Source organism: Raphanus sativus, chromosome 2 (genome assembly GCF_000801105.2).
Source record: "Raphanus sativus cultivar WK10039 chromosome 2, ASM80110v3, whole genome shotgun sequence".
Classification (NCBI taxonomy): domain Eukaryota; kingdom Viridiplantae; phylum Streptophyta; class Magnoliopsida; order Brassicales; family Brassicaceae; genus Raphanus; species Raphanus sativus.
In genome coordinates this window covers 25,073,266-25,095,362 of record NC_079512.1, presented here as the reverse complement: position 1 = coordinate 25,095,362, position 22,097 = coordinate 25,073,266, and the positions used below count along the sequence as shown (strand labels likewise).

Here is a 22,097-nt window from a genome sequence, read left to right as displayed (position 1 = left end):
AACACTACATGAAAAATTACAACTTGATGAGAATGAATGAAGGATGTGTTGGCTTTCGAGACTTGAATAAAGATTTTACTCCTGGGCAGTTCGATGGTCTGAAAGCATAACAATTCAACATGCATCATGTGATTATGAAATACACAAATTGTATAACTCGTCCTAAAAAAATAAGGAGCTGAACCAACATGAGTATCACCTAAAGTCTCTAGTAAGTTACTTTACTGTTTTGAAACATTTTATTGTATGATATTCTTATTTTATTTTTTTCTCCGATGAATATTATGGTAAGAGAAGACAGTAATTAACTGATCTACATTGCCAAGTAAAGAATACTTGATTCTTGGTCCTATTGAGATTATACATGAGAGGTTGGAGTGGGGCCAACCATCAGAACCTGACGAGATTAATGTGGGCTTAACTTCATATCTAATAGGCCCAAAATGTTAAAGAGCTAATAACTGGATCAGTAGCAAAGTTTAACCGATAGAGAGAAATTCTGGTTTAGCAAAAATCCAATGAAATTCATTTTCAATTAATAAATCGGATCGATTTCTTCATACGATATTTAGTTTAGGTTTCTTAGATGAAAATAGATAGCTATTTCAAAACGTCGTCATTAACTAACGACATTGCCCCTACATGGAAATATGGTGGTCTCTTTCTTTTCATGAATCCCTACATTTCTAGCCTATGGTTAATGTACTTTTGACTCGTAATTGGTGGGGATGAGGTTATAACAGTAGTCTTACAAATGTCAACTTTTGCAATTTTATATGGGGAAATTTAACATTTATCTTTCTTTTGGTAGGTATTATTCATGTTTACTTTTTTTAAGGGATATTTTCACAAATATATAAGTATGAAGTTTCATCAATGGCATTTCCAACTCCACTATATTTTTTAGTTTAGAGTAAAAAATGATTCAATGATATTTTATTTCTCACTTTATAATAGAATGAAAAATAAGTTTACTCCAAATATAGAGTAAATTGTTTTTTTTCCATCACTCTATTTTCTACTCTAAAATAAAGTACCATTGAAACAAACTTTTATCTCTATTATATAAAGTCACTCTATTTTAGAGTAGAAAATAGAGTGAATCCTTGGAGATTGTCTAGTGAGGAAAAAGACACATCTACATCAACTTTATTGATATATAAATATAATTAATTATTAAAAAAAATATTATAGTTTTTAAATTTGAATTTTTGGACAACAATAACTTAAAAATAAAGAAAATTAATTTGCTAATTTGGATAACCAAATCAGAGTACTAAATCGACATATAAGATTGTTGAAAATGAACTCTTAGCACTGCATGTAAGCTTGTACGCGATAGAATTTTATGTTCTTGATATATATTTGATCTTGAAAGTAAAAAAAAAAAAGTAGAAATGAAAATCTTACTGCATCAAAATTTCTCCATGTGAATAGCGAAATCTGGTCATTCTTCGCATATCGGCACCATTTTTTTGAAAAAAAAAACAATTTTTTAAAATTCAAAATTCATTTTGAAACTATTTCATGTTTTATTCTCCTTTTATATTGTGGTTGTCTTTGGTTATGAAAATGAATAATGCATGGATCCACAAAACGACATATTTCATGTTTGATATCGCCCGTAGAATTTAGAGATAAGTCAAAATAAAGACAAGGGCCCCCTACTGGTCTACTGAAAATACGTAATAGCTGATGGTATCAGCTGCTAATATAGTACTATTCAGAACCCAAAGGAACGTTGACTCGCATCTCGAGAACTTGGGTTTGGATCAAGTACCTATTTAAAAGGAAATTTTAACAATGTCGTTTAGTTTTATCTACTTCTATTTTCTCTATTTATACGGGCCAGATTCTTGAATATCCCATAAGTTGTAGTGACCAAAAAGAAATAACATTTACAACACGAAAATGTCGCAAGATATAAATCCATGCATGTAACCGTATAGATATATTATATGATGACCATCATCATAAACATAGTAAAAGTACATATAGCATTTAATGTAAATTGATATGATGATGTCTTGTCAACCTTTGTCCCCACATTCCGACCGCTTCACAAGAGGTAGTTCTTAGACGTGTCTCCTCAAAGAAACTTCCAATACTAAACCCAAAAGTTGTCCCCATCTTTCTATCTTGATCCGCGGTCCACATCATGTAGTAACACTGGATCTTATTAATGCAGACAATCGATCAACCCAACGGAGAAAACCTTGCGAGTTCTTGTGGCAAAAACGGACGATAACCCGTCTGGTGAGGGTGATGCTCGTTTCTCACTCCAAGAAAGTCCCGGGTTAAACCCATCTGTTGAGCCGGGTTTAGACCTGACCCGTTTGATTGAAATTGATTATTGTTATCCCCACTACTTGTGGTTACACCACTGATAGGAGGAGAAAAATTGTGGTTCTCTCTACGGACATTGGTGTTGAGTTGTTGTTGGATCATCATCGGAGAAGATGAACGAGGAGGAAAATGAGAACCGGCGGATGCGGATGACGTCATTGTTGCGCCGGCGAAGATGGACGGAGTGGTGGTGGAGTTGCTTCTAGTGGATCCCATTTGTGCAGCTTTTTGTAAGAGTGCAGTGGCCGACATTGGAGAGAGAGGCTTGTTTTGTTTATTGTCAGAGGAGGAGGAGAAGAGTGGAGAGAAAGAAGAGTCTTTAGGGGTTTGGTGTTGTTGCTGTAGTGATGGTAATGAAGCTGAGGTCTGTTGTGATGATGATAAGGTGAGATTAGAGTTTGTGGAAGTCGTGGGAATTTGGAATTGTTGGTTGTGGTGGTGGCCGGAGAAATCAGGGAGGGATGATGATGAAGACAATGGGAAGAGGTGGTGGCTCCCGGCGGGGGCCATTTGTACCATCTCGGATAAACCTACATTGGAGTTGATATAAAAAGGAAAAATTATGATAATAGTCTAATTTTTTTGTGACTATTAAATAGGTAGATGATTGAGATATAATGTACCTTGTGCATGCATTGAACTCAGATCATGTCCGAACCCTAAGCCAAATTGAGAGATAGCAGCATTAATGTCGGGATGATGAACTCCTCGGTGGACAAATCCATGAGGAAGGTTTGGATTATTCATAAAATGAGTATCATTTCCAAAATTAAGATTCGTCGTTGTTTTAGAGATCGCTGGATTGCTAAGCGAACTCATTCTCGCACCTTCCTCTGTCAATGCATCGCAGAACGCTCTATGCGTGATGAAACTATCTTTCCTATAATAGAAAGCGGTTTAGGTTTATACATATTTTGAAATGAGGAAATGTGATGATAATAATAGTATAGTAATAATTAATTTAATTAGCGAGACAAAGGCATTTATTATTAAACATAGCATTGAATTTGAAATCATTTGCAAAACAAAACATTCTTGGCGGGAGGTAGCATTTATTTCTCCTACGCAAACTCAAGACATGAAGACAGAAACAAACACAAAACTTAATTATTAAAATAAAAACCTACTGTAAACAAACACATATTGGGTGAATAGAAGAAATTAAAACGAGTGAAGCCAAACAGACATGTACACATACAAACACACAAAATAAATAGATGCTCATACCATCACAAATTTCATCGAATATCATACTCATAAAGGATGCAGCTTTTTCCCAAATCTTGAAATAAAATAAATATAGTTCTCCCAATAGTCAGAACTCAGAAACAATTCAATTAACGCTCAGCACTCTAATCAAACCTGCACACATTCATACCGACACTATAGCTACATAATACACCCTCTCTTTATTAATTAGTTTTTCACACAAAATTCTTAATTTCTAACACTTTCAAATTAATTTTATGCCTTTTTGTCATCCGATATTATCGAGTTCTAACTCTTAACTTCTATATCAAATTATCAACCAATATCAAATGTTTTTCACTTGGTAAATAAATGATCAAATGTAGTACCTAGAGAACAACGTGCCACAATCGCACTTATACTCACGAGTGCCACAAGTTTTCGCGTGAGCCTTCCAATCAGATTGAACAGCATATTTCTTAGAACATTTTTCGCACTTATACTTCTTTTCGCCATGCTTGCGGCTATAGTGTTTCTTTATCCCAGTGAGATCTCCAAGGGCCCTAGAGGCATCATGGTGAACACAAGTTTTGATAGGACATATGTATACTTTCTTCTTTATCACCTCTTTGTTGGACCGTTGTTTCAGCTTCCATGGAAGGTTGTGGCCACGGCGATGGAGTTGCAAGTTTTGGTCCCTTTGAAAGCCTTTGTTGCAGATCTCGCAGACGAATCTGTTTGTCGCCATGAGGGTTGTTGGCGATAGAGCGATGACATCAGCATCTGGATCTGTCCATATGTATAAATATAATGTATGTATATATCCTTATTTTTTGTAACGTATATTTAATTTGGTCTAATTAATTCAAAGAAACACACATGAAAAGCCATCCGGATATAAAAAGTATAACCATATAATGGAATATATGGAAGATCATATAGATATAACAAGTATAACCATATAATGGAATATCTGGAAGATCATATATGCATATATATGTGTCAATATTGATTTGATGATTATATAAGCAACATATATATACATGCATTCAGTACTGGGAAAAATGTTAATTTCAGTAGAAAGCAGATTTACAAAAATATGAAGCGTTCTACAGCACATGCATATATGTATATATACGCGTGTATTGTAGTGAATCATACCTGGGGTGCCAGGTTGATTTCTTTTCTTCTTGGCTGATGAAGAATTTGGTTTAGCATTAGGGTTTGTATTAGAATTAGGGTTAAGGTCCGGCATATGCTGCTGAAGATGACGAAGGTGTTCTTCTTGATGGACAAACCCTCCCATGGAAGATGATACAGAAAATGGATCTCCTGGAATCATATGCATACCTTTTTATGTAAACGCTAAAGAACAAGAACTGAGTTTTTTTTTTATAAAACCTTGCAAGAAAACAAGGTGGTCAGGAGATTTAGAACAGTATACAAACAAAAGAGATAGTTAATAAGGGTTTAATTTGTAGAGGAGAACAAAGAGCTTATGAGTCTCTTTTGGGTTTTAGGGCTTGAGAATGTTTGAATGTGCTTGACTCTTTGGTTATGCCAAATGACAAGAAAAGACCAAAGAAGATGATGAATAAATTTTCAACGAAACTATGTCTATATATAAAGATTTTCTTAATTTTATATTTTAAAAAGTAATTAACACATGAATATTGTTTCGTAAAATAATGTCGAGAGATCTGGGAGATGTTCTTGTAGAGATCTACTTTTTTCTCTTGGTTTAGTCTATCTATTATTATTCTTTTCAAAGGGGAAAGTGGAGGTTTTCAGTAAACAATAGTAGTAATTTCTTCAAAAAGGGTGGTGGTCTCTTCCTTTCTCGCAGTTACATAGACACACGTGCATGTACGTACCCATCGTGTGTTAAAATGTTGGGAGGAAAAAAATACAAAAGGGAAGTCTACGTACATTGATATTTCTATAACGTTGCTCTTGGAAATTTATTACTAAATAATTAGTGAATGCTTAATTGTTCATTGTTTATAGGTACACATAAACGATGGATATTTCAGGTTTATTCGTTGTATTAAAATCAACTCATCTAGTATTTTTTTAATTTAGTTTAAAGAGAAATTTATCTATTTAGTGGGTATTTAATGTAATTTATTCATCATATAAGTAATATAAATATAATAAGTGATGTAAAATTTCATAATAAGATTGGAGACAGCAATAGAGTTTAATATTGGTAGAGTTAGTTGCCAATGCCACATAACAGTAATATGAAAAAAAATCTAAGTTAATATGTACTTGCTAGCTATGTTTTGGATCTATATATAAATTTAAGTAGACACAGTTTCAACTCCTATCTATTATAATGTGAAAGTTGTATGCACCCAAGAAATTGTATTTCGCAAAGGAAAATGTCATGTGTCCCAAGAACAAAGCATATAGGTAGATGCAAAAAGTTCCCGTTTTTTTAAGGGAGCACTATCTTTGACTCCCAAAAAGGTTGAGGAACTCAAAAAACCTTTTTGTAATTTTTATTTCCTTTAAACTATTTTATGTACGAACATTTTAAAACTGGAAATCTAAAATAATGATTCATTGACATGTATACGCCAAGAAAAGTGAGTTTATGTGGTTTTTCTAAAAGTGATTTAGTTTAGAATGTAATTAAGTGTATACCCAAGTCAAAATGTCGTATCGATCAATATATTGACACTAAATCTAAGATCTTTATATTGACTATTTTCAACAATAAATTAATACGTCGATCAAATGAAATAGATCGAAAGTTTCAGTCAAAAAAAAAAAGATCGAAAGAAATGATTAAGGCATAATGGTAGAGTCGGACCACACATGCATGTTACATGTTGTTTTGTACTGTGAGAGAGAGAGAAGATCTTTGGCATTCCCGATGAAGACGATAGGACAGTCCGTGACGCTTGTCTCTCTGTCTGTGGGCCCTCTAATTGAAGCTATGATTCTCATGCACATTGCTAACATATACCATCATCCATTTTATCAGTTTTTTTGTCCTTTTTATCATGAATCTCCAGTCATATAGAGATTCATGAGCATCATGATGACAGGGATAGCTTTCACTTCCAGTCTTTAGATTTATGAGCTTCTAGAATTTGCTTAGGCTGGTATAATCATCTTCTATATATTTATATGGTAAACTAGTTGACTTATATGCTTACTCTATTTCAAAATATATGATATTTTAGAGAGTTTTTGATGTTTTATAATAGACAGTGTTTTGATATTTTTTATATTAAATTTAGTTTTATAGAAAACTATGTCACCAAAAATATTTTATACTTATTTTTCAAAATTGATCTGGTTAACTTTAATTTATATTTTTAAACTACTTTCTAGGAAAATGTGTATATCTTAATTCTTGTGTATATACCCAAAAACATTAAGTATTTTGGAAAAGAGGGGTATTTGATTGTACAATAAACATTTAGAAACAAAACTTTTTACCTCACTTGTTTTTGGTTTCAGTTTCTAAGATAATTTAATAAGTAGACGTTTTTTTGTTGGTAAAATTGTTTATATAAGTAGACGTTGAATATGTATAAAGGTGATGATATTTATTTATTTTCAACTCGTTTAAATATAAACAATTTCTTAGTAAATGGATTTAAATCGCATATCTTTTGGAAGGTATGGTTATTTTATATATTTTGTTTTGGAAGGTGAATTGCTGCAAGTTTCAAATTTTGTGGCATCCACACTTATCGCAAGTTCCAACTACAACAAATACCATGAGCAAGCAAAATGTTTAACAAAAATATATGAAGACCGACGGTAGTATTCTCGAAATGTAACATAAAATGAACAAGTAGTACAATAATTACACATATCTTATAGACTAGATTACATTAAAAGTTCCATCTATAATGCAATCCAACCTCTCTTTTGGCTTTTTGTGTTTGCCTTCTTTTGCTCCGTTGGATGATTTCATATTCGCTTTTTGGTATCCAAAGCTTATGTATACGATTAAATCTCACTTTTAAGTTTAATCATAGTTAATACGTAATTATTTTTGGGTTCATCCGTATTTCTAAAACTCAAAACGGTAACTCCTAAAGTTCAAAAAAAAAACGGTAACTCCTATCAATGTAGTTTTCTACTATACGGGTCTTGATCTAATGGTTTCGGACATCAATTATGAAAAAGAAATCGTTGGAAACTTTCTAAAATCAAAACGTAATTAAAATTTAAAAAATCAGTGTAAATTGTATTTGTCTCAATATATCTACTAAAATTTTATTATAAGGTCGTCAAAAAGAGAGTTGAGTTAGTATATATAAAAACAATATAAAATGAGCATTGGTACTGTTATATAAACTTCGTATTAGGCCATGTTTATTGCAATGTTATTATCTAAAAACGATTTTTATTTTTTTTAATTAAAAATTAAGAGATGGTTTTTATATTATGATAAGAACTTCACCCTAATAATCCTGCAATAATCAGCCCTTATAATTCCGTTTGTTTCTTTTTTTTTGGCAACCATTTGTTTCTTGTTAATTATTACTTTTTGTAACAATTCTGTTTAAATATGGATGACGGTCTTATTATAAAATTCACCCGGTCAATACTCAAATACCTAGACGTCACGTCATATAAAGAAAATTTTAAGTTTAAAAAAGCAATACATGGATATACGGCTTAGCTGCATGGAAATATTTTATCTTTCCAATCCGAGGAATTTATCATTTTCGACAGCATTTGTTGTTCCGCTGTGTTTCGAGTAATATTCATGTAAAATTAGATAAATGATCAATAGCCCAAGAAATAATTTATCCTCACAAGCTGTTCAGTGGTAAGGCCCTGAAGGCCCCTTAACCTGAACACGAATCGCACTCTTCTTCCTTCAAATCTAATTAGGCCAGTATGGATTTTAGCCTAAATCCATAACAACTATTTTTCTTTTCCGACCCCGTCCCATAACATATGTATAACAGATCTTGCTGCATTATAACTTATGGATCTTCAATTTGTTTTATTGATAAATAGCTCTAATGTTATTTTTTAGTATGGGTATAGCTAGCTCTATGTTTTGTAGTAGCATTAACCGTTGGGATTGTCAAATCCCATGTCCAACTCTATTTATCCGATTAGTACGATATTGTCCACTTTGGGCCTTAATGACAAGCCCGCATGGATTTGTTTCTAGGATTCCTTCCCAAAAGGCCTCGTACTAATTAGAGTTGGACATCTCCTTATATATTAGACTCTCTTTTGTCTAATATCCAATGTGGGACTTAGATTGACATCTCACATTCTCCCCCTCAAACTAAGAACCACAACTCATTTCTTGTGTGTTTCCTAATCACAGGGCTTTCCTTTAAGAATGCTTCTCCCACAACATCACAGGTTCCATAATCTTCTAACATTTCTGCAAACAGACCTTCTTTTTTTTTTCTTCTTCTACCCGTTCTTACTTAAAGGGTATTTTGGTCTTTTGCATCTCTTCGTCAAACCGCTCTGATACCAATTGTTGGAATTGTTAAATCCCGTGTCCAACTCTATATTATCCGATTAGTACGATATTGTCCACTTTGGGCCTTAATGGCAAGCCCGCATGGATTTGTTTCTGGGACTCCTTCTCAAAAGGCCTCGTACTAATTAGAGTTGGACATCTCTTTATATATTAGACTCTCCTTTGTCTAATATCCAATGTGGGACTTAGATTGACATCTCACATTCTCCCCCTCAAACTAAGGACCACAACTCATCTCTTGTGTGTTTCCTTTAGCGGATTGCAGGGTTTCCTTTGAGAATGTATCTTCCTTAACATCTCGTTTTCTTTGAGAATGTGTTTGTCCCACAACACCCCAAGTTTCCTGATGTTCTGACGTTTCTGCAAACAAACTTTCTTTTTTTCTCTTCTACATGTTCTTACTTAAAGGGTATTTTGGTCTTCTTGCATCTCTTTGTCAAACCGCTCTGATACCAATTGTTGGGATTGTTAAATCCCGTGTCCAACTCTATATTATCCGATTAGTACGATATTGTCCACTTTGGGCCTTAATGGCAAGCCCGCATGGATTTACTTTTGGTTTCCATCTCAAAAAGCCTCGTACTAATTAGAGTTGGACATCTCTTTATATATTAGACTCTCCTTTGTCTAATATCCAATGTGGGACTTAGATTGACATCTCACATTAACTACAATTTGGAAAATCTACACTAACCAAACGTGCACAGTGCACTTAGAACATTTCCAAGGATTCACTCTATTTTTTACTCTAAAATAGAGTGACTCTATAATAGAGATGGAGTTTGCTCAAATGGTACTCTATTTTAGAGTAAAAAATAGAGTGATGAACAAAAAAAAACAATTTATTCTATATTTGGAGTAAACATATTTTTCACTCTATTATAGAGTGAGAAATAGAGTACCATTGGAGTATTTCTTACTCTAAACTCTATTTTAGAGTAAAAAATATAGTGGGGTTGGAGATGTTCTTATAAGAACAACATTAACACAGAACTCCAAAATAAGGTTTTTATTTTTATTTTTTAATTTTTGTCCAGTTTAAAAACACACATGGCAGTCTGCGAACAATACAAAAACCCATCCACAAATGCTTTAATTTGGCGACATTCTTCTTTGAATTTCCCATTTTTTGTGGTCTCCCCTCTAAAAACCTCCTAAATACCCCTGTTAAAGATGGCCTAAGGGCACCTCAATTGGTGAATCCCACAATTGGGGTTCTTAAATTTTCTTTTTCTTTTTAGTTTTTTATCCGATTTTTTTTTTTAAAATAATAACTAATCGCGGGTCACCACGCATGCATGGGACCCGCGCAACAGTGTAAGAGGCAACTCTTAGATAGGGGGTTTTAGAGATGAGAGAGTGAAAAGTTTAAAAAAAAATTGGGTCTCACCGGGTCCCCTCCATCCCTTATAAACCTCTTAAGGACCTTGGGATGGAGGTGATCTAAGCTCAAAAAGAGATCTAAAACTTTTGCTTTCTTTTTGGCTTCCAAAGAGATTTAAATCTTGAATGCCAAAGAAGCTGTCGCAATTTGTAAAAAAAGCTGGCTCATTTTATCGTATATTGTTATCAAGGAAGCTGCAACTACAGGATATATTCAAGACATGGATTGTTATATTCAATCTTTCACTCCAAATATATACAGAAAAGAAAAAGAAAGAAGCATCAACTAATGAGTTACTTACATAATAGGACACAATATGACTTTATTTACACTCTAAGACACATATGACATGAGAGACACTTTCTCTTCTCTTTTCCTGTGTGTTATGGCATTGGTGTCCTTAATAAAAGTTTGGATTATTTTATGTTGCAAAAAGCGGACCGGTTTGGTTTGTTTGTGTTGCAATAATACATGGACTGTATTGATGGATGTGTTTAATTGTAGAACGTTGGATATAAAAGGTTGGCTTTCATAAGAACTTCTCACTTTAAAATTATTGTCGGTCTAAGTATTTACTTCGGAAACCGTCTACAAGTATCCTTACTTATATTCCGTACACAAAATCTTTTGACATATATATCATCCACAAAACTTTTGGATTAAGGATAATCCGTCCACAAGTATTTCTTAGATCTAATTCATCCACAAAATATTTTAAAAAAAAAAAATCTGACAATTGCAAATTGTTAACATATTAGAAATCTTAAAGCAAGTACATAAAGATAGGTTTAACATATTACATTGGTTGTGGATATCAACCACAAAAGAAAACACAAAAGCCAATTTAAAGGTGGAAAGTAAAAAGTGTAAACTCGACCGTAGTAAACAGGTATATGGAATCTGTCACCGAAGAGATAGGTGAGTAATTGGAGTTGGATGGAAGGGGTTGCTTTGTGGATGGGTGTGTTGTGGATAGGGGAGCTGTGTATTGGCGAGTTGTGGACGGTAAAAGTGTGGTCGGTGGTGTTGTGTACGGAAGAAGCGTGGATGGGAGAAGTGTGGACAGACATTGACCGTCCACTAAAGAACCGTCGGAAGTGAATAGTTTCAGAAAGAGACGGTGGTCCGTTTGGTTGTTACCTAGAAAAATGGAGAAAATGAAATAAAATATTTTTTTTTGAATCTAAAAATGGTGAAATTGAGTTTCTGGGTAATAGAAAAATAAATAAAATCTGTGTAGATTAGAAAGAAACAAACCTTGCATGACTTGAATCGAGAACATCGGTGTTGATTCGTGAGAACGGCGGTGTTGATTCGTGAGAACGGTGGCGTTACGGAGACGACAATGAAACTAACAGAGAGAGATACAGAGATAGTGAGAGAGGGAGAGATTGAGACGAAAGGAAGGAAGGAAGAGATGGTGAGATCTATTTGACGGTCGTCTAGGGTTCTTAGTCTCCGCTGTAAATGAGAGAGAACGAGATAGAGATAGAGATAGGGAGAGAGGAAGAGACTGATACGAAAAGAGGGAAAGAAGATTTAGGATATTATGTTGGTATGATTGGGTTCGGATAAAGTGAATTCTGGTTTAATTTCCTGGTTTCGTTTCTTTTAATATAAGAGTATTGATGTCTTTAGCTATGTATAATGTGTCCTTCAAGTACAATGTACCTTATCATGATATATAAAACTTAAAAAGTGTTTTAGAGAGTAAAAAAATCTCAACTAATCAGTCAAGATATAGTGTTTTAGAGAGTAAAAAAATCTCAACTAATCAGTCCAGATATCTAACGCTTTATGCTTCTTCCTTTTCTTATTTCATTGATCTTATTGCCTTCTCGAACATTTGTTTATTTGTGCGTTAAATAATCGTGTTTCCGTAAGTATTTCAATATGATTGACCTAATACTCAAATCAAATGACATAATCATACAAATTAATCATAGACCTAAACTTTCCTTTGATTGGAGAAACTCGGTTAGTTATTATGACCTTCTTTTGATGATACACATGGTCTAATTTTTAAAACGAAATGATTGAGGTAGTGATTAAGCGGTGCTGTCACTTCTGATAAAGTGGACTCCCACGGATCCAATGTCTTATATTACTCGATATGATCACATGTATTGAATTCTAATGTTGATATCATATTCTACTACTAATTTACTCATAATCTTGTGGATTTGAACTTTCATTTCATTTACAACTGCAGCAATATAATAGAGACACAACAAAAGACATCGTCGATGAAAATTGTTTTCTGTGACTGTACATCCCGCACCAGTGAATGAATGTTTGGAGGATCTATCATGCTATAATGCCATTTGATCAAGATATATATATACACTTTTTTTTTGATCAAACGATATATATATACACTTTGATGACGTCTATTGAAGATTATTATTTTACATTTAATATATATATATATACACAGATCGTTTTCTCATATTTATCCATAATTGTTTTGCCCATGATGAGCCCCCAACTGAATAGACAATGATTCAAAGATCTGAGAACGACACTGATATTGATATGGCGACACATTACCCGAATTAATTTGAGTTTTCTTCCAAGAGATTCAGACCCAAAAAAAAAGATAGAACGGTACATGAAGAAAATACCGGACATGATGACATCGATGATCATATGATTAAATATGTATTACTGTATAAATAATTATGTACTTGCATCTTATACAAACTCATATACTTCCTCTTTCACTCTCAGTTTCTTAGTCTCTCTCCTCTTCCTTGAAAAAATCTCTTTCTAGTCTGATAGATGGAGAAGGAAGTTAGATTTAGAGACAGCATATACATACAAAAAAGCAATAAATCGTCTGCTAATATTATATCAAATATTAGCACATGTCATTAATTAGCAGGATCATCAAACTGCATGGAGCTTATTAGTCATTACTCCTCGGATGATCATAAGTATATTTCTGTTATTTAACTTAATGTCATAATTGGAGTCTAATGACTAATGAGTTATTAAGGTAGATAGCATCTTACGCTGTCCTCCGACATGAGCGCCGGCGGATCCAGCCGCAGAGGTTTTATGGTGGATGAACGGTCGCTTGCCGTGCAGAGTCTCCGGCGGAGGTCTAGAGTTATGAGTCTCCGGTCCCCTGTAATCTATCTCGTATACGTCCGAATTCGTGTTCTCCGATCCTTAAGCATATTTGAAGGTATAACAAAGTAAGAAAACTAATAATATATAAGCCATACTAATGATTGTTTTAAAACTTACCTAAAGCGGAGCAAGGCGCAGCGAGGAGAAGGTACGTGAAGAGGATCACGATGGTCGACTTCATTTTTAACTGTTTATAATAGATATGAACTTTTGAGTGTTTTTTTTTCTTTCTCACTCAGATTTTTTCGCTCTATCAACTAAATCCAATCAATGGTTTTGTTTTGAATGGTAGTATTTCAGATACATGATGGCCTGATTTATAACAGCATGGACTTGAAAACCACGTGTCGTGTTTTTTTTTATATTTAAATTCATAACTTTGTTTATTTTCTAGTTTCTCAGTTATTTTGTTTTTTTCGTAAACTTCATTAGATTTGTTTGCTAAAAATTAAGTAGTTATGAATTATGGTACTCGATTACCACACTATAAAACATTGCAGTATATATATATATATATATATATATATGTTTTATATATATATATGTTTTATATAAATACGTGGATTATATTTATACAAATGTTTTATATCAACTACTTCAAATGATGAAAAAAAAACTACTTCAAATGCTTGCAATGTGGGCTCCTGGCCTGACTTCTGACTATCTCACTGTGTATACATAGACAATAAATTGTGGACGGTAAAAATGAGAGCGGACGTCATAAATTATTTTTCACGACCATATACTTTTAATTTGGAGAAGAAAAGATAAAATAGAAATAAGAAAAGACAAGTTCATGTGGGCGGGACAATGTTAGCTTTCAATCTCATGGCTTCCAAGCTGAACTCGTGTTTCAATCTATTCATTCTAATTTTGTTGCATTTAGTTAACCATATATAGTAATATTCGGTGGCTTCTAAGACTTCTTTTTACTATATTATATACTGCATAAGACGATTTCTTATGCAAACAGTGAACGCACAAACTTACCAAACCATTGTTTTTTTCGTAAGAACATGGTACGTTCACGGTTCATCCCATACACTATTAACTTTTTTTTTTGTTTTGTCAATTGGTCACTTTTGGACTTTTTAATCCTCAAATTGAAGTAAGTAGCAGTCGAACCCCCGACGTCAGGGCCCGAAGCAGAGCTCAGCAGCCACTAGGCTACGAACAACCCGACCACTATTAACTTTTATTTAAAAGTACATATTTTGTTACTTATTGACGCCAGACACAGTCAAACATTTTTCTTACACAGTCAAACATAATTTGTTATTTGGCAGTGATATGGGAATGTATATATTGTAAATCGCTTAATAACATCTAAACATTATTTATTGGAGAAATCGCTGGTATCAAGTTGATATATATTGAGTTTAATGTTATATGCTTCAATCTATCCCCACTTCTTACAACTGTACAGCTCTGTACTCTCTACCTTTCCATTTAATTCAAGTAGGCCGATGGATGTATCGTGCACCCCCCACATATATATATTAAGAGTACCAAAATATTTTTATTAGATTCCTCGCTAAATATATACTAGATTTTGATCTACGTTTTTAAAACGCGGAATTAACTTTTGATTACATTTTTTAATGATCATTATAAATTAAATATATAATTTAACATTTTTAAGTTTTGTATATAATTTGTAAATTGTATATATCATTTTAGTTATTTTTTCTTAACTAGACCATAATTTTGAGAATTTCAAATTATTTGAACCCTTGCTATGGGAAATTTATTTTAATAACTAGTGTTTTAACATGTTTTACATTGATTTTATTTTTGTTAATTTAAAATCAAATAAGATAATCCATGTATTTGATAAATGTAACGAAATAAATCATAAATTTTGGTTTGTATACGAATTATAATTGTTATATTCTATAACATTGTATGTCAAAATATGTGTGGCTCTTATTGATGTGTATATGTTATCCTGTGGATATATTTATTTAATGTAAATATATAAGAACAGCTACTACTCATACCATAATGTATATATTTAAGTCGTATTGTTTGCATAGAATTCTACAAGCGAGTAAATTTATAAACGAAATATGATGATATATGATTTACTTTGTAGGATTATTTAAATGTACAAAGTATGAAAACAATATAAAATGTATAACATAAAGCATATGCAACTTTTTACTTATTTACTATGCATTCTGTTTGCATCGTGCATTTTGATTGTACATGTAATTACTTTAGTTAAATCTCACGAAAATTTAGCTGAGTTAACTGACTGAATATTTATTGTTAGATGTAATTAAAAATATAATTTAACTATATCTTTAATTAATTTTCACTCATAAATAAATGGCAATGACACATATGTAACATTTAGCAAAAACCAAAAGATATTAAAAATGTATTTCAATTTTAATAATATAGATGCTTAGAATGAAAATATATATCAACACCATGCAAATTATATTTATTTATATATAAAACATGCAAGAATAGAGAGTAACTTCAAGAGATACAAAAATTACTAAGGACCTGATTTTGTTTCTCCCGTTTATACACACATATAAAATAAATTAACGCTAATATTTGTAATAAACATGATAATTTAGTGTTTTATTGAATATTTTGTTTGTCAAGAGAAAATGATTTCTTGTATTTGTATATATATTTTCCCAAGAAGCTGTATGTAAACACGCAAAAAATAATAATAAAATAATAATATTTGTGTTTATCAGACTATCTGATTTTATAGAAAATGGATTAAAAAGATAAACAATATGCCCTTTTTAAAGAAATTTGACTCCAAAATCAGCACTGAAACATTTTTTATATAGCTTTTGAGTTTATATTATATCGTCGGCACTGAAACATTTTTTATATATAACCCAAGTACATCCGTACATTCCAATGTATATAGTTCAAAAGGAAAACATTTTGACTTCATAAGAAATTGAAACTTTAAAATTGTTTTTATTCATGGTGAATCTTTTTAGTTCATATTTACATTTTCATTTTTTTCTTTTACAAAACAAAAAATCTTTTAGTTCATATTTATTCAAAGTAACAAATAGACAAAATTAAAACCATTTAAATCCCAACAGTCAGAATTGCTAAGGATGTTAATACCATATTAATCGAAATCACACTAGTTTTTAGTTCAGTTTGGTTTCATCAAATGGATTTTATGAGAAAATCATAAATCCAATAGTTGCATTTTCAAAAGAAAAAAGAATTAGGTGAGAGGATGTCTCTCTATTGGGGAATGGTAATTGAAATATATTGTAGCATCATTTACATTTATAGATATGTGTCTGAGTTAGAACTCCATAAATGATTATGTCCAAAATATTCGTGGTTCGTCTTCATAAACCCATAAATTGCAATGGGTCCATATTCGTCTCTACAGCTATTTCATGGCTGTGTTTGCTTAGGCGACTCCGTTCATTTTCACACCCACCAGTCCACCACCCATCCTCTTTCTTTATTCATAACTCTTATGTTTTTCATATTTTCTGTCACGTAATAGAGTAGTATTAAGTTTAGATCCTTAATTATTTGTAACTACATTTTGGGTCTTCAATTGGTCCAAACATTTTAACTAGAAGCCTTACAATATGTAAGTCCATCTACAAGTTGGGCCTGAAGATGCTTCCTTTTTTAGCTAGAAGAAGCTTCACTTTTCTTTTTCCAAAATTGATCCATACTATTACTTGAAAACAAATTATAGGATATGTAGGAAAATGCTATATTTTGTTTTGCAAATATGCATATTGGAGACATCATTTAAAAAAATGTATGTTTTGTTTTGAAAAATAAAATAAACTGAGTTTGTAATTGTAATGTTCTGAATGATCTCTAGAAACTCGAAAAAGTTATGTTTTGTTTGATTGCCGGAATTAAGTATATTATGAATCAAGTGTAACGTTTTTTTTTTTTGATCAAAAGAATCAAGTGTAACGTAAAATTAGAAATTTGAAAGGATTTTGTATATGTATTGTTAACAATTTTAAATACCACACATACCTACGCTTAAGCTATATGCATGGATACAAATCTGCTTTACAATTTGTTTCCTATAATACATATACATAAATCACTTGATACTAGCACAGTCAAATTTATACTAATCAGTGAAAATTAGCCGATTAATTAAGGTATTAGTCAAGTAAAGTGACTAATCACGTGAGAGACCTAAACCCTGCCTAACCTTCTTCTTCATCCAGAAGCACACCATCTTCTCCCCGATCCTCGCCGGCGCCGATTTGCTCCTTGTCAACTCCGGCCGCCGCACACACCCTAACTCCGTTCTCCCTACCTCATTCCCATCAATGTTGGCCTCCGACTCCTTAGCCCCATTCATTTTCTCGTCGGCGACTCCGGAGGCAATTTTCGAATTCGCACTTTCCGATCTAACACTCTGCTCTCTCCCCCTTCGTGCTTCTGCTTCTCGCTCGTTGTTCTCTTCCCAGAATCTGAAAGCCAGCGAAGACGAACTGTACGGCGCGGATCTGCTTCTCGTCAGCAAAAGAGCGTTCATCGGCGGCGTGGGCGTGGAGGAAGCCGGCGACACAATTAATTTAGGGATTTTGAAATTTTCTTCTTCTTCGTTTAGCTCTTCAACTTCTACAGACGATTCCGTTACCGAACGATTCAATTGACTTACCGGAGAATCTTTCTCTTTCTCGCTCTTCGTTTTTTTCTGGCGAGAACACGGAAACGTAAACAGTTTCCACTTGGGCCAAAACGACGACGATTTGATTTTCCCAGCGAGACCGTTACGAAACGACCCGTTCCGGATCCACTCGCATCGTTTTCGGGTCGGGTTCTCGCGAGACTCGGGTTGAATTCTCGGCTTCGATCGTCTGACCCGGACCTGACCCATGCAAGTGACTTTCGGAGACGACGGTTCTTGAGTCACCGCCGCCGTCGCCGCGGATTTATTCCGGCGGACGAAGAGAGGGCTCGCGCGGGACTTTCCTTTGCCTCTGCTTCTGCTCCCGCCGTTACTGTTGCTCTTCAGGAACCACATGAAAGGCGGCGGATACTTCTCGACCTGACCCGGACTCGAAACGGGTCTCCGGGAAATCATCATCGCCTTCTTCCTTGCTTTCTAATCTCTCCTCCTTTCTCCCCCACTGAGTTCAGCTTTCGTTTTGTCTGTACTCTCTAACTTTTTCCGTTTTATTTTTTTACTTTCAGGCTTTCAGCACTTGATGTTTTGTTTTACGAAATAAAACATTTCTTTTATTAGTTCCGTTTTTAGGTTCTTTATGACTCATGAGCTCACTTTATAGGCTGTTTAATCTATGTTTTTTTTCTGGTCAAATCTGTTTAATCTATGTTTAATAGTATGATTTACGTCTTAATCTGCGCTACTGTAGCACTTACTTATTCATACAAACAATTTCGATTAACTTCTTAGTCACTTTTCTTCTCTTTTAAAGATTTTGTGATTCTCTAACTAATAGAGATAAGTAAGTACATTGAACCACACAATCTATTACTATATTCTTTTAATCTTCTTCTGCATCTTTGACTACTTTGGAAAGAATCTTTAGAAAATTTTAAATCTAAATTTGGTTGTGTCGTTTTATTGAGTATTCAAAATCTTATAACACGCGTTCGACAAGGAACAAAAACAACTTATTACGTCATTTATATAGAATCACAAATAATTTATCAAATGAGTGGTGACGCAACATTTTTCATTTTTCAGTACGACGTTGTTGAACATTTGTATCTTTTATCATTCATACCAACTTGCGTATTACCAAGATACTTTTTAGGGAGAGTTCAAGGCAAATTATTAAAACTACATTTCAGTTTTATGATTCTTCACAAATTAGGAATTTGAAGTTTTTGTTACTGCTTATTTTTAAACAAGAACTAAATACAGACAAACAAATATGATGAGAACAGAAAACTGGACCCAATTTCGGGAAAATAGCAATTTATTGGCCAAGAGATCACTAGAGGTTGATGGTCTAAAAGCAGAATCGATGAGTAATGTATTTAGGACATAGAAGTAAGAATTTGACGTAGCTTTTGATGTTATGATTTGGAGATGACTAAAAACATAAAGTGAGATCTTTTTGGACAGTAAAAGCCACTCAACTCTCCATATCAAGTTATCAACTCTTGTCTCCCACTATCGACTCCATCACTAACCCATGGATATATATCCACCCAAATTACACTTGTTGACTGTTTCCAAAAACCAAAAAAAAAACATGGAAAACAAATAATATTTATCATTTAGAAACTTTAGATGAAATTTTCTAGAAACTTAGGTAATCATATTCAAACAATAGCTTCGAATATCACTTTTTCACCACATGCATGTGAGACATTAGTGTCTGCAGAAACGTAATATAGGGATCCGCTTTAGACGGAATAAAGTTTTTTGACTCTTGCGTGTAGTGACAAAGTGAAGAAGACACATCAAAGAAGACAATCACATGGAAAGACACCAACCTAGAATAATTTCCTTTTCCAATGTGAACTCAAGTAACGCATCATAAGTCTTCTCAGCTCTTTCCATAATTTCTCTCTTGACTATTGAACAAATACACTAGACGTGCTTGAATCCTTAAAAAAACCACAGACCAATAACTTTTCTCTTTAATCTAAAGAAGCAATGTATCTTTCAATACAGATATGTCAATAGTAAAAAAAGGGATGTAACAATGACTTTAATAAATAATAAGTGTGAAGAAGGCTCTTGTGAGTTTCATGTTCATTTGAGCGTTATAACAGTGAATTTACGACCTGAAATAAGATGAAGCAATGCAGAGATAGATTTAATATTATGAGGGATGATCAGAATCGCTAATGAACTACAAGCAGAATGAGTTCAACTAGTTTTAGCGTTTTGATTAAGCTTACTGAGAAATAGATTAAGATCAGCAAAACCAGCCGATTCCATGAATACCAGTTCTTATATTATTGAACAACAGAAATGGAGGGAAACCCATTGTTTTCCATGTTTCCGTTAGTGTGTTCTGATGAATGAATCAGACTGCTTGAATTCTTAATGCCATATAATCAGCATAAAGCAAGCACTCAAAGTTGGGGAATGCGTAAATGCAAATAAAGCCAATTCAATGAATAAATAATACAAGTGTGACAACCAAGATGATGGATTTAGAACTAGAAGGACTAGATACTCCTTAGTACAAAACCTAGCACTAAGTCAAAGCTAGAAAATTGAGAAGACAAAACAGGGAAGCTGGGTTCTCAAAACATGGGGTAAAATGCATTTCATATACGTTCACATTTGTTCATCATGTGTGTTTTCTAATGCTCAATTGATGCACCTACAAAGTCAATAAGATAACAAGTACAATTATCCATAACCTTGACAACTAAGTTCAATCATTCAGTTGGTATTATATCTAAAACAAGATGATCCAAAACCAGTCTCAAAATGTCATTATACCGATCAAGATCAATAAAGGGTTAATCGAGATATGCCGCATCCACCACCATAGTTACCAATCAATGCCACGAGCAACAAAAACTTTCAGAAATGGCATTACACACCAACAAAAACAATCAGACATCCACTTATCTATACTAGCTTTAGAATCTAGATACGGAGTAGTAAGAATCATCACACTACATTCTTGAGCTAAAATAAAAGCACCATATGCTTATTCCAAGAGCTGCTAGACTTACCAAATCAATCGGATTTAGCGTTGTTTCTAGCAGCTCTAGCATTGTCATACTCAAACTTCAACACATCAGGAATATGAGAAGTATCCTTCACACACAGCATCCTCCCCAACGCACTCTCCTCAATCACCGGAAAATAACGAAACAACACACTATTAACCACCCAGAACCAACTCCCGCCAACGATCCCCCCCAACGCGGCCCCCGCGAAAACCTGCGCCACCGTGTGGTACCCCAAGTAAACCCTAGAATACATAGTCACAACCGCGAGACACCAATGCAGCAGATTCAGGATCCACCTGCTCCTCAGCCCGAACCAGAACCCGATCCCTTTGCACGCCATCAGGCTGAAGTAGGTCGCGAAGAAGAAAACGAACTGCGAGTGGCTCGACGGCCACCCGTGCGAATCGCAGGCTTCGAGCAGCGCGCAGGTCTCGGGGCGAGCCTGCTCGACGGAGGTCTTGATGAGCTCGTTGATGAGCTGGGAGATCACGAGGCCTACGCCGAAGAAGATCCCCTGGAGCTCGCGGCGGAAGAGGAAATGGGAGACGAATCCGCCGAGGCTGATGAAGACGGGGACGAGGGAGATCCAGGCGAGGAAATGGCCGAGGTGATCGCCGCGGCGGTAACGGACGTGTGTGAGAGTTACGGCCTTGAGCTGTTGTGGTAGGTCCATTGGATCGAGAGAGGATGGGGATAGATCCAAAAAGGAATCGTGTTAGGACAAAATAAATAAGTATGAAACAAACTAAAATTTGAAATATATATTTTTTTTTGAAACAAAGTCGTTGGACTGAATACTACTTTCTTAAGATTACAGTGCTATTTCATAATTAATTAAAAACTATAGGGACTTAAGGAAAAATACTAGTCGGCGAAACTCCGTGTTTTTTTCGGGTTTCATGG

The 22,097-nt window shown here is 34.0% G+C and overlaps 3 protein-coding genes and 1 pseudogene across 3 annotated transcripts; all 4 read right to left on the bottom strand.

Moving 5' to 3' along the window:
- Positions 1-1,853: 1,853 nt before the first annotated feature.
- Positions 1,854-5,127, bottom strand: LOC108842052 (zinc finger protein JACKDAW). The gene is made up of 4 exons (XM_018614860.2): positions 4,696-5,127; positions 3,924-4,323; positions 2,970-3,226; positions 1,854-2,876 (listed from the first exon to the last, which is right to left on the bottom strand). The coding sequence occupies exons 1-4, from the start codon at positions 4,880-4,882 to the stop codon at positions 2,197-2,199; spliced, it is 1,524 nt and encodes a 507-aa protein (XP_018470362.1). The 5' UTR covers positions 4,883-5,127; the 3' UTR covers positions 1,854-2,196.
- A 7,782-nt stretch (positions 5,128-12,909) lies between these two features.
- On the bottom strand, positions 12,910-13,833 carry LOC108839922 (uncharacterized). Its single transcript, XM_018612705.2, has 3 exons — positions 13,653-13,833; positions 13,415-13,573; positions 12,910-13,174 (listed from the first exon to the last, which is right to left on the bottom strand). Exons 1-3 carry the CDS (start codon positions 13,714-13,716, stop codon positions 13,170-13,172), a joined length of 228 nt encoding a protein of 75 aa, XP_018468207.1. The 5' UTR covers positions 13,717-13,833; the 3' UTR covers positions 12,910-13,169.
- Positions 13,834-17,471: 3,638 nt separating this feature from the next.
- On the bottom strand, positions 17,472-18,784 carry LOC108841985 (uncharacterized; annotated as a pseudogene).
- A 1,336-nt stretch (positions 18,785-20,120) lies between these two features.
- LOC108828338 (lipid phosphate phosphatase gamma) lies at positions 20,121-21,930 on the bottom strand. The gene is made up of 2 exons (XM_018601997.2): positions 21,195-21,930; positions 20,121-20,285 (listed from the first exon to the last, which is right to left on the bottom strand). The coding sequence occupies exon 1, from the start codon at positions 21,865-21,867 to the stop codon at positions 21,199-21,201; it is 669 nt and encodes a 222-aa protein (XP_018457499.1). The 5' UTR covers positions 21,868-21,930; the 3' UTR covers positions 20,121-20,285; positions 21,195-21,198.
- Positions 21,931-22,097: the final 167 nt, after the last annotated feature.

What these genes read in the sequence shown, in the direction of transcription:
- LOC108842052 (XM_018614860.2), bottom strand. Translation starts at nt 4,882, where the DNA reads ATGCATATGATTCCAGGAGATCCATTTTCTGTATCATCTTCCATGGGA. An exon ending in AAATCAACCTGGCACCCCAG is followed by an intron (nt 4,324 to 4,695) that starts GTATGATTCACT and finishes ACATATGGACAG; the next exon opens with ATCCAGATGCTGATGTCATC. An exon ending in TGTGGCACGTTGTTCTCTAG is followed by an intron (nt 3,227 to 3,923) that starts GTACTACATTTG and finishes TTTCTATTATAG; the next exon opens with GAAAGATAGTTTCATCACGC.
- LOC108828338 (XM_018601997.2), bottom strand. Translation starts at nt 21,867, where the DNA reads ATGGACCTACCACAACAGCTCAAGGCCGTAACTCTCACACACGTCCGT.
- LOC108839922 (XM_018612705.2), bottom strand. Translation starts at nt 13,716, where the DNA reads ATGAAGTCGACCATCGTGATCCTCTTCACGTACCTTCTCCTCGCTGCG. An exon ending in TGCGCCTTGCTCCGCTTTAG is followed by an intron (nt 13,574 to 13,652) that starts GTAAGTTTTAAA and finishes AATATGCTTAAG; the next exon opens with GATCGGAGAACACGAATTCG.